Here is a 13,200-nt window from a genome sequence, read left to right as displayed (position 1 = left end):
CTCGGGTCTGATCTTCATATCAACCAAGTCAAGCCTTGCATTGAGGCCGTCTTTTGTCTTGCCTGGAATATTAAGTAAAAGAACAATCAAGCTTTCGCACACGTTCTTCTCTACATGCATGATGTCGATGCAGTGGCGAATTTTAAGGTGCTTCCAATACAGTAGCTCCCACAATATCGATCTCTTCTTCCACATGTTACGGTATCCTTAGATTTTTTACACCCCTTTCCAAACACAACATCGAGATCTTTAACCATATTGTGCACATCTTGACCACTGTAGTGCCTTGGATATAAAATCTCTCTTCCTCGTTCTATCGAATTGTTCCTTTATATTGCGGTATGGGTGATACTTGTTAAGAAACCTACGGTGGCACATGAACACCATTTTGTACAAGTGGGGCAGCCACATACTCGCGGTACCATCTAAGCAATGAGGGCACACCGTGTCTTCTTGTTTACTCTGGCCCGAAAGGTTACGTAGTGCATGCAAATCATTGATCATGCAGAATAACAAGTCACATAGCGTGAAATTCTCTCTTTTGTACACATCCCATACTTACATCGATCCACAATATTTTTAGATCTTCCACCAATGGTCTTAGGTATACATCAATATTGCTCCCAGGTTGTTTTGGGCCTTGGATAAACAGTGGCATCATCAAATACTTCTGCTTCATACACAACCAACGAGGTAGGTTGTAAATACTAAGAACATCTGGTAAAGTATTGTGTTTGCTGCTCATGTTCCCAAAAGGATTCATCTCGTCCCTCAAAGCAAACCTTATATTCCTCGGTTCTGCACCAAAGTCATCGATGATCGTGTCGATGTTTCTCCACTTAGGAGAATCGATAGGGAGTCTTAGCTTTCCATATTGCTTGCGGACCTCCGAGTACCAGCATAACAATTTGGCCTCTTTTCTATTTGCAAACAAATGCTTAAGAAGCGGAGTTATAGGCAATCACACCGCCTTAGTAGGAATACCTTTCTTCACCTCGCCATCGTCTGATTGACTCTTACGCTTATATCGAGATGTTTTGCACACTGAACATAAATGCATGTCTGATAGATCTTTATGGTAGAGGATACAGTCATTCAGACATGCATATATCCTTTCTACATGCATTCCTAATGGACAAAGAATATACTTTGCTTCGTATGTGCTTTTGGGCAGCTCGTTTCCATCTGGAAGCATGTCCGATAGGATTTCCAATAGCATTGTAAAACTCTTGTCTGACCAACCACCACTTGCTTTCAATTTAAGTAGTTCAAACATAGATGATAATTTTGTGTATTCTGGTTTGGATCCAGGGAACAACAGTTTCTCCGAGTCCTCAATCAAGCACATGAATTTGTTAAACTCTCTCTGAGTACTCAAGTTAACGTCTGTATCGCACAACATCTAATCCAACTTATCATCGTCATCTGCACCACCATAATCATCATCATCTGGACCAAATTCCTCATCATCTTCTCTTCTTACATCGACTTTGGGTTCTTCGATGATACCAATGTCTTCATGTAAAACATTTTGGTCTTCACCATGTTTGGTCCAACACGTGTAGTCCAGTTTGAAGCCCCTAATAATCAACTATGCTTGGATCTGTAGGGTTACGTTCTGTCTAAAAAAGGATCTTTCATTTCTACAATCACAACAAGGACAATATATAAATTCAACACCCTTCTACAAAAGATCCTCCACGGCAGCTGCCAGAAAAGCCATCACACCATCAAAGTACCCTTAGTTTGTACGAGAATCGTACATCCAATCATGATCCATCTAAAATGTACGAAATAAATTAATGTCAAATTAATCTAATAAAAGAGAGCAAGCAAGCTTTTCATCGAAAAAAATAGAACTACCATACATGCATGCACGATTGGACCATACAAATGACAATTAATTCAAAAATAATTAATTATTACCATTATATTATATACATAAATACCTAAAAAGGCAAACATTAATTCAAAACTTATCGTTAAATACTATATAGTTATTGGTAATTTTATGTTTATATACCAAAAATTTAAAATTTATCTAGAACATTATATTAAAGCTAGCCATTTATAGTAAGACATAATTAAAACTTGATCTATACTTTGAGCTTCATATATACCTAGAACAATTAATATATTTTAGATCATCATGAAAAAAAAATCTAAATCTAGATGTAGATATAGTTAATCTCTCAAGGCAAAATTAAAACACAAATCTACATCATCTAATGAATATAACAATACTACGTCATCATAAAAATATCTAGATCTAGATTTAGCTAATTCTCCAAACCAAATCTAGATCATCTAAACCAAATTAGAACATAATGTTTACCTTGGAGTAACAAACACCAATGAATCTTTAAGTTTTCACCGAAATCTAACAATTTTTTGGTCAAAATCATCGGCCACTTTCTCCAAAAGTTGCACATTGTTCTTTACTGTTCCGCACATGTTCTGCTTCAATATGGAGGTATGGAATGATGTACTGTTTTAATATTACAGACGGATTCATGTTTGAAGCCATCTATACTAAAGTGTCTTACTCTCTCGGCTATTTTCTCAGACGACTCGTATTTGGAGCTATATGTATTAATTTTATGGAGGGTTCTTGTTTGGAGTCATCTGTGATATTTATTTTAATACAGACGGCTTCAAATACGTGTCGTCTATATTAATACTACAGACGATTCCAAATGCATATATAACTGCCCACCACTTCTGAATACGCCTCCTCGTCATTACAGATGGTTTTTTTAGCCGTATGCAATAATCTTTGCACATGTGACTTTATGAAACCGTCTGAACAGGGACGTGCCACTGAATCATTTATGTAGTAGTGCAAGCAGGTTTCATCATCCATATATAATGGTCCAACTATATATCTATTGTTTCTAAATTATTTTTTATATATTAATTTATTTAATGGTCAGAGAACCACATCAAATCAACAGAAAAAATCTGGACATAATGTCTTGTGGCATCCCCTAAAATTTGAAGTCAAAACTCTATCAGAGTATGTTAGAAGAAACAAAAATAAATAAATAAATTTGTTTTGAATAATATTTTTCTTTTTTCCTTTTGTTTTTATTTATCATTTGACAGAAATTTCTCATTAGTACATGTACACCTTTTTTTTCAGAACTTCTATACTAGTTTGGTTCACAAAAATGTTTTTGCATATGTACACTAAATGATGCTTGCCCGCTAGATATCTTGTTCCGAACTACTCCCTCTAGTCCGAAATACACCTTAGTTAGCCTTTTCATTTGGATCGAATAGGGCCAATATATGAGCATGTATAAATTGAACAAGACCAGCGTGCATGATTTACGATTATCATGTACATATATCATAACGTGGAAATGCAACTGAAAACAACTGCCGACTTGCTGCTCCCAAAGGGGAAAAAGAAACAAGTGCGGGGGGAGAGAGAGGGAGTGGCTGCTACCTGTTTCGTTCTATCTTGTTGCCTTGTTGGCAATACGACAAGTTGCATTGCAATTTGCAAGAGGGGCGAGTACTACGGGAACAGGCATTTAATTTTCGCATTCATATTCGCAACAGCTTGTGTGCTCAGAGATAGCGACAAAATCCATGGGGACCTTCACCTTCCCCAGCTAGTTTGTATGCTGTGTCGCCGATTCATTGCGTGACTGGTTGCAAAGAGTTTTTCAAAGGAACGAGTATGTGCGTCGTTAATTTCCTGGACCATATATACGAACGAGAGCGACACTATACACACAGACACATCACTGCAAACCGCCGTGGTTTTCTAAGATTCCAGTGAATGTAGTAGCGACGGCCGGAGAGGCAGCCGCGCGCCGTTGTTTTTGCCAAGCTGCTTCTGTGAATGGAGCCGTTCCAATGTTTTCGATCTGCTACTTTTAGTGTTTATTGATAGCAAGCACAGTTCAGTGCGTGCATCTTGTCTACATATGAACGCCAGAGCTAGCCTACTCTTTTTCTGTTTCGAAATTATGGAGATTGCATATATATTGTTATGGGCAAAACGGAAGTTCTTACGATCCTTAAGCATTTAGGAGCTAGAGACGGCATCATGCCTGTGGTACAACCGGTCTGACAGAGGAATATAGAATGAAGTGCATGGTCTTTTTTCACCCAATCTACCGCTACAAACGTGACAAACTTTTAAATTAAGGAGGGGCCAATTTAAATATATAGTAGATATGATGAGTGCATGCTCTACGACGATACTCCTGCGTACGTAAGGACCACAAACCTGCATGCATGCATGGATTAATGGAAACTTCCAAGGAGGTTGCGCGCAAGCAACCTTGATTTCAGGTTTATTATATCGAAGCTGAAACTAGCTAGGCAGGCAGCCGTCCATGTGTTCGCCGCGCGGCGTGAGGCGATAAGCATCAGAAAATAGCAGCAAAACGGGCGCGAGGCGACAAAGCAAGGCGAGAGAGGGGGCAGGCGCCTTTACAGGGGAGCTGAACTTAGCAGCGCCTCTCTGATGGATCTGGGCATCCTGTCACCTCATGTCATTGCTGAATGGCTCCTCCCCACCACCCTCTCTCTCCCCTTCTTTCTCCCACTTGCCCATGTTGGGCCATCAAATGCTAGGCGCACACGCCCGACAAGTCTGGTACCTACGAGAGTTAGACCTGTTTAAGCTGTGGTTTTAGTTTTTCTAAAAACTGTATTTTTTATTTTTAGCTATTAATTTTTACAATAAATTTTTAATTTCTCAGCACATCACTTCTTATAAAAACTATTCTTAATTAGTTTTTAGCTTCTAATTTATTTTCCCAGAATCAGACTCCTATTTTTTTAAAAGATATTTTTCAACAATCTTTTTTTTTGGACTCCTAACTTCTAGCAGCAGAAAAATCAAAAATAGAAAATCAAACAAACAAACTCTTAATCAAGCATACAAGCAGTTTGCGTCGCACTCTTACCTATATAAAATATATGACAAGTAATATTATAATACCTTTTTAAAAACACTTATTTATTTTAAATTTGGATGGGGTAATTAAGTTGAAAGCGTCTATTGTAGATCTATAACAGAAAAGGTTACTTGAATTAGTAAAAAATCCTCTAACGAACTAGATGTCGGAAGCTTACCGCATGGCATCAACCACAAACAGAACAGACGTTGGTATTGATCAAAACTAGTTGACATCAACTCGATGGCGTTTCCTGAGATACACATTGATGTCATTAATTACACTACGCATCATGTATTTTTTTTTTACATTACGCATCATGGTTTTTCTTTCACAAAATTAGAAAACGATTGGGTAATTAATATATAAAAATGTCTCTCTTAGAGATGTTTGAATTCCTTAGATCAAAATATGTGTGTGCGCCTCGTGCATGGTGGTGGCATGTGCTTGCTCTGTATCCACAAACCTGATAATTTACCAAAATAGCAGTATTTGATCAGCTCTATTCGTGTGTTATAAAATTAATATGAATATTTCAAGAGTTAATATAATTTCTTGATATTACTATGACACGTAGGCGCATAACTTAAGGCCATGTACAACAGGAGCTCCTTCTCCTACCTGTTTCCTGAGAAATTTCCTACCAAGTATATGATTATAAAAAAACCTAGTTGCCTGAATACTTGGCACATCCTTCTTTCTAAGAATCTTCTTCTCTCTCACCACCAAATTATTCAGTTGATCTATGTTACCACTTTCTTCCATTCGTCGAATCCTGCGTGCCCACAAAAAATGTAAATGCTTAATTCCATTTTGTTTTTTCCTATATACCTAACATGTTATTTCCCTAAAACCTCAGCTTGATTTACCAGTATCTAACAAATTTTTAGCCTTTTCTAGTTCGGCATCATAATTAACTTGGAGTTTGTATTATGGCCCATCAACATTTGCAAATAAAAGGATGACGCTGGGTATAATTTTTCACAAGGAGGACACACCATGACTTTGTTCATTCACGTGCAGATCAACGACGATTATACATATAACTGTATTAATTTGTTTACGTCACTGTACTGCCTCTTAGCTTTTAAGATAACTTAAACAAATAACCAGAAAGCAGCTATACCTCCAGGGAAAAGAATAGCATATTTACTCCTATAAAATAGAGTTTTTTTTCTCAGATATCTATAAAATTGAGCATGCATGACAAGTAAAGCTGTTTTGTTTTGTTTGAGTGGGAAAAGATGACAGTTCTTGTCCCTGTCATGTGTACAGGATCACATCCATTGCACCCACTCGTTAACTAAGTGGGAATTTACTTATTTAGCACTATTTTCTTGGGCATGGATTTTATGCATCGAGGCACACAAGCACCCACCCTGATCTAGACCTTCTTGTGTATACTTTCATTTTAAAAACAGGAGAAAATTGAAAGTCGAGCTTTATTATTGTAAACGAAAATTCACTGCACATCATTCTTTTTTAGGGTACTGTACATCATTCTTGCGATTTAAAATTTTATGTAATCAAAATAATTATGTGCACTTTAGCATAACTGAAGTAGGTGGAGAGCCCCTGCAAAAAAGGTGTGGTTTGAAGAAAAAGTCGACACTCTTTGCTTCCTTTAGCTACCTTAGCTTGTACTAATGTGAAAGCATGCCTAAAATACCAGCTGAAACATCCGAAGTCCTAGATAAACAGAAAGGAGAACATGACTTGACGAAAGAAAGAGAGAACGAAAGAATTTGTGCGTTTTGAGTAATTTATTTACACAGACTAAAATACGAGGAATAATGGATCCCTGGTTTGAAGAAAAAAACTAAAATAGCAGGAAGATATACTATTCATGGATATACCTCAATTAGTTATTCATGGATATACATCAACTAGTTTTTACTCGTTCTTATATGTACGTGATGTGTCATAGCCTATATATGCATGCATAAGTACATTGAGCGACTCGTGCACATCCACGTCCAAATCCAAGTTGAGAGGAAAAAAAACCCAAAAAACTAGAGTAAAATCTCCCAACCACAAGCCATAAAATTAATTGAACTGCATGTAATAATATAGAGTTTTGATAGGGTGCAGACAAGCTAAATTCACACCTGAAACCAGGCTTTGCAAAAAAAGAGAGGATGAAACCGAATTAGCCTCAAGATGTATCAATATCCAGTACAAGTGCATGCATCCAAGATTGAAACACGCCATATTTTCTATATATAGACCAACACGGACACACCAAATTCCACTCAGCAACAACCATCATCGATCTCATTTCATCTTGCCCGAGCTAGCCCTAGCTAGCAACAAGCTGAACAGTAAGAGTCTTGGTCTCAATAATCCCATACTGTTTCTTGCGTGATTAGTATTCAGAGCAGCAGGGATAGGAATACACAAGCACAAGCTAGGACACACGCCAAGAAACCAAAGCGAAAGCAAGAAGCCAACACAGCCAGAGAGCGAGCTGTAACTCATCATGGGGTTGGAGAGAATGAGCCCCACAGCAGCGGATTACTCCTCCTCCTCGCGCTCCTCCAGTGCGTCCACGGCCACCACGGAGTCCGGCGCCGCGCAGCTGCAGGCTGCTTTAGTGCTGGGCGTTGCGGCCGCGGAGGTCTCGCCGGCGGACGAGGCCGTGACGTCGCAGCCGTCGGCGGCGGCGGCGCAGCAGGGGTCGTCGCGGTACAAGGGCGTCGTGCCGCAGCCGAACGGGCGCTGGGGCGCGCAGATCTACGAGCGCCACGCGCGGGTGTGGCTCGGCACGTTCCCCGACGAGGAGGCCGCCGCGCGCGCCTACGACGTGGCAGCGCTCCGCTACCGCGGCTGCGAGGCGGCGACGAACTTCCCGGGCGCGGGGGCGTCTGCCCCCGAGCTCGCCTTCCTGGCGGCGCACTCCAAGGCGGAAATCGTCGACATGCTCCGGAAGCACACCTACGCCGATGAGCTCCGCCAGGGCCTGCGCCGCGGCCGGGGCATAGGAGCGCGCGCGCAGCCCACGCCAGCGTGGGCGCGGGTGCCGCTGTTCGAGAAGGCCGTGACGCCCAGCGACGTCGGCAAGCTCAACCGCCTCGTCCTGCCCAAGCAGCACGCCGAGAAGCACTTCCCGCTGAAGCGGGCGCCGGAGACGGCCACCGGCAAGGGCGTGCTCCTCAACTTCGAGGACGGTGAGGGGAAGGTGTGGCGGTTCCGGTACTCGTACTGGAACAGCAGCCAGAGCTACGTGCTCACCAAGGGCTGGAGCCACTTCGTCCGGGAGAAGGGCCTCCGAGCCGGGGACACCATCGTGTTCTCGCACTCGACGCTCGGGCCGGAGAAGCAGCTCTTTATCGACTGCAAGAAGAGCAAAACGGCTGCCATCGATGTGCCGGCGCCGGCACCGGCGGAGAAACCAAAGGAAACCCGTGTCGTGAGGCTGTTCGGCGTCGACATCGCCGGAGACGGGTTCCAGAAGAGAGCGCGGCCAGTGGAGATGGCGTTTGAGGGAGGGCAGATCTTGAAGAACCAACGCGTGGCTCATCACCGCTCTCATGCCCTAGGTGCCTTCTTGTTATAGCAGCGAACACATATATGCACATATAGCATTCTAGTTCTCCCCCTTTTTGTTCTTGCCGCCTGTTAATTTGATCGCGATTTCAATTACTAGTATTTGTTCTTCGTTCGCAAAGAACTTGTAACTGCAAAACGAGTTGTATATATGTACACCATTAGGAAGTCTTGGGCTGGTAGTAATCCTATAACATCATGCAAGTTTTTGTGACAGCATCTAGTACCGAAATAAGTTTGTCTAGTACCGAAATAAGTTTGATTATGCTAGAGATCGATTAAAGATGTGTTTCCTGTCCTGGGTTAGATTCTTCACAACATAATCTAGCACGGTTGGCTTAATTTGCTACAGAAATCCATCATAATTAGTTGATGCTGCACACTTTTACTGGGTTGAGTGCAGTGCTAACATCTATCATCCATCGCAAAGCAATCGAAGTTCAAAGATATGCAAAAACCTTATTTGCGTAGTGGGAGCAATTTTTTTTTTAGTAGACCCTCGAAATGTAAGTTGTATCTGAACTCACTCAGAGACTAATATCACACGATCTTTAAGCGCAAGCTAAGACCTACAAATTATACTCACACTTACGCGCCTGCCTTGAAGAGATGGTATCAGACTGTAGCACTCGGCGCGAGTGGGAACCCTACTTGGGGATGAGGCCCGATGAGACACCAGCGCTTATCCTAGAGATCGAATGCTAGTGAGTGGCGTGCCACCGCACGACTTGCCAAATGAGCTACGGCTGATTCTTATAGTGGGAGCAAATTTGGGATTGAGAGTTTACATAGAAATATCTGGATTGTGCTCTTGATGATCTTTGCGGTGGTAGCTACGGGTCTTTTCATGTTTGGGATTCATTTAAGATTTCAATCGACAATACTATAGAAACACTACCAGGATATGGACTTCTCCCACGGACGAAAACCGTCATGGAAGACTTGATCCCGTCAGGAATAAGCATCCGTGACAGGCGTCCTTCAGGCATTTTAGTCAGGGATGCGTAATCAAGGATACTTGTTTTTCGGTGATGGGAAATCTTCACGGATATCTTTCTGTGGAGGTGTTTCCTAATGGTGGATATTCCTAACGGTTCCTACCATCACAGATAGTTTTTGGCAATCCCTGACGGTTATTAGCTATCACAATTGGTTTTCGGTGAGCCCTGACAGTTGCTTGCTATCACAGTTGGTTTTCAACAACCCCTGATGATTCCCAGTGGTCACAGTTGTTGTATGTTCTCCTGACTGTGTATGTACCTTCAAAATTAGTTCAATTCCGTTGACTGGGCAGCTACCATCATAGTTCTACTTTTCTTGACTAGTGCAGCACACAAACCATGAACTATACATAGCACTCACTGATCAAGCACTTATAGTCACCATTCACATCATGCAACACACAAAATTTGAGAGAGAGATATTAAGCATGGTTGTCAAATATCATATTTGGTTGTGGCAGTATTCAAGCATGGTGAAGACATTTGTCCCTTTTCAATTAGAGAAGCTGAACAAATTGATATGTAATGAGAACACAATTCAAAGTAATGTTTCTTAATAGATGTACCAACTACTAAAAAGTGCAATTTTCTTTGCTTGTTAATCAGTACGCACAATTAGTACAAATAATGCAATATGGGTATCAAAGAAACAGAAGAACAGACATGCGCCTATATTTTACTCTAGACCATAATTATGATTATTTTTGTAACAAGAGAATTTGAGCTTGATTTGTGACAGTATGATACTTTTCCTTTGGCACATTAGAGTGTCAACATATCAATTTTCCCCCGAGCAAGCTCAATTAAAGTACTAATTAAATTTGTAACTTGCAATCGACAAATGACGTTACAAACAAATAATCGTTGTGATCCAAAAGAGTGAATGAGAGAGAGGGAAAGGGGGTTGTTACCATAACAGGACTCGGTGTGCCTCCAGGTTTGGGTAGGAAAATGAAGAGGGAGTTAGGGAAGGAGGCATAGACCTGGGAGTAGTGGAGGATGCGACCAAGGTGGACCTTGCCACCGGTGCTCCGTGGTGGAGCTGGTGGATCAGAGGGGGCGGTGTTGCAGGTCGGCTAGAGTATGCGCTAGGTAGATGAGAGCAGGATTTGGATGCAGGTGATGGTGGGAGGAAGAGAGTTTGGTGGATTTGGGATTTTTGGAACCATGGTGGCTCTAGGGTTCATCGTGTTTAGTGATATTTGGGGGAAGTGAGCAGTATTTGGGGAAGAGAGCTCAGTGGATTTGGCGAAGGGATATAGAGAGAAGGCAGGCGCAGGAGCCAAGCCCGCCAATGAAAACTGGTCTGGCGCACTGCATTTACCTCACGCTTGGGCTGCACCAATGGAATTTGGACCCTAACGGTTCATTCACGTTACAGTTGCAGTATCCATGATCGTGGAGGTGGGCCGGTCAGGGATGATGTGAGCTACTATGACAGTTGAGGTGGGCCGAGCAGGGATACGATTTTTTGTGACTGTGGAAGTAGACCAATTAGGGATATCAATAATTGTCACCGAAAATCGAGTTTCTAGTAGTGAAATTATTTTCATATCGGTTCGTAACCGTTTTCACAGTTTGTTGTCGTACCGACTACAAGAAGGGAAGTGTACGAAGACAACTTAAGACAACAAAAATGCAGATCTAAATAAGGAAGAATGAATCACTAAATAAAAAATAGAAAAACATATTTCTTCACATATCTCTCATAAAGTTCTCACTTGAGACAGAGAAAAAAAAATGATAGAGCAAGGAGGATTAAATAGAGGGAATGGAGGACACAATACATGCGGTTAACAAGAAAATGGTGCATGTTTGGACTGCACTGCTCGGTCTGAGCTACCCGTAGCTGCTCGACTGAATGATCAATGCAGATGTAGTGCAGTCGGTTCGTGTAAGGGACTGACTCTACTAATGTCATAACTACATCCAGTTTGATGCATTAACCAACTATAATATATTTAGTAGGTTCTTGTTCGAAATTGGCTGCATTAGTCTAATTATTACAGTTAATTTGTGACATGAATCAACTATAATGTTACAGTTAATTCTTGTTATAAACTGATTGTAGTATATTTATTATTGTTGGTTCTAAAAATCCAACTATAATTCGCCCTTTGTAAAAATCATTTATGTACTAGTGTGATTGCTTTGTGAAAAATCTTGTACTATTTCATAGGTCATACGCCCCATAAACCACAAAGCTATATTACGATTGTGCTTATTTCTTACACTATTTTCTTTTTGGGTAAATTTGAATTATCTTATAATATGATTTCAGTATTCCCTTTTGATTCCTTCTATTTGTAAAGAATAAAGAATATCACTGTAAAGGAATTTCTAGGGGACCACTGTGAAATGCTAGCTTATGGGTAAAAAGGGAAAAGCTCTAAGGGTGAACTCTCATGGACATGTATATATACACAATGATATGTGGTGACTCCTTAGTCAACTTAGTAGTCCTAATTGAGGACAAGAACCTCGGTGTAGAGATCAATGATACTTTCTGTCAAGCCTTGGCTTGAAAATACCTTCACCGTAAGCGTGTTGAGTGGGATATAAAGCTTGTCACAAATTGCATGACAAATTGCATCCATAGAGATTGGCGAGCTAAGTCCATTAAATGACAGAAGAACTAAACATCAACTTGACATAGGAGATACCATCATCCTTGAGAGGGCACAATTCCAATAGTTTAAAGCAAGAACATGCATGTGTTGCTTCAGGAGAAGAAAAGAAGTTACATTTGGAGACAGTGGCAGTGAAGCGCAAGGCGACATTGATAGATAAACACTTAGCAATGGAGCATTATACTGTGAGTATGGGGAAGCACAAGGAGGATTGTCACGAGGATAGCCATAGGCATAGTGACTAAAACCTTAGCAATGAAGACAACAAAGTGGATTTCAATAAGTTGCCACTTGGTGCATCATGGAGAGACAATTGAAGCACCTACTAAGGAGAAGCGAAGGAGGCTGAGGGGAAGGCACCAAAGGGACCGATGAAGTGCTTTGCCGCCCCTTCCCACAAACTCGAATCAACCCACTATCACTCTCATGTAACATTCCTTTTTTTTTTGCGCATGAGGTCATGGCAGCTCTTTGGTGGTGGTGGACTATTGTGGATGAGGTGGTGCAGCGGCTCCTTTGGTTGCCCGAGTCTCTTCTTCCTGAACTGTTGGAGGAGGTGGGTGCTTGGATGTCAGCGACTGGTAAGATTGACTGGCTTTGGGGTGAGGAAGCCAGGCCCTGAAGCGTAGCACTACTACAGAATATGTCTTATATGCCGGTCTATTATTGTCAGTTCCTTACGAGCCGGTAGTGATGGAGTATTACCGCCAGCTCGTATCAAGGACCAGCACTACAAGTGAAGGTGATATGCCTTAGAGGCAATTATAGAGATGATTGCATCACACGTCTTTGTTCAGGTACTACCGAATAATGTGTTATTCCAAGAATAACTATCGTTTATATTGATTGGTAAATATGTGACTTGTTCATGAAACTCTTTGTTTATTTCATGATGTTATTCTTAGTCGATCTCTAGTCGCATATCATTGTGATGATACATAAGACCATCACATATATTGATTGATGATCACATTTCATGGATTATAGGTATAGAGGTACGAGGTCAATAATGTGGATATTTATGTTAGAGAACATGATGTTCGATAGACCCACCTTGAGATACTGTTGGAATTGTTATTTATGATGTGCCATCAGTTGTTATCT

At 41.2% G+C, this 13,200-nt stretch overlaps 1 protein-coding gene across 1 annotated transcript; it reads left to right on the top strand.

The window, feature by feature from the left end:
* The first annotated feature begins 7,156 nt into the window (after positions 1–7,156).
* Positions 7,157–8,681, top strand: LOC133895759 (AP2/ERF and B3 domain-containing protein Os01g0141000-like). Its single transcript, XM_062336299.1, has one exon. It carries the CDS (start codon positions 7,399–7,401, stop codon positions 8,473–8,475), a length of 1,077 nt encoding a protein of 358 aa, XP_062192283.1. The 5' UTR covers positions 7,157–7,398; the 3' UTR covers positions 8,476–8,681.
* The last annotated feature ends 4,519 nt before the right edge of the window (positions 8,682–13,200 follow it).

This window comes from Phragmites australis, chromosome 1 (assembly GCF_958298935.1).
Source record: "Phragmites australis chromosome 1, lpPhrAust1.1, whole genome shotgun sequence".
Taxonomy (NCBI): Eukaryota; Viridiplantae; Streptophyta; class Magnoliopsida; order Poales; family Poaceae; genus Phragmites; species Phragmites australis.
This window is presented reverse-complemented; position numbering and strand designations above follow the sequence as displayed.

Coding starts and splice junctions, on each gene's coding strand:
- LOC133895759 (XM_062336299.1), top strand. CDS start 7,399: ATGGGGTTGGAGAGAATGAGCCCCACAGCAGCGGATTACTCCTCCTCC.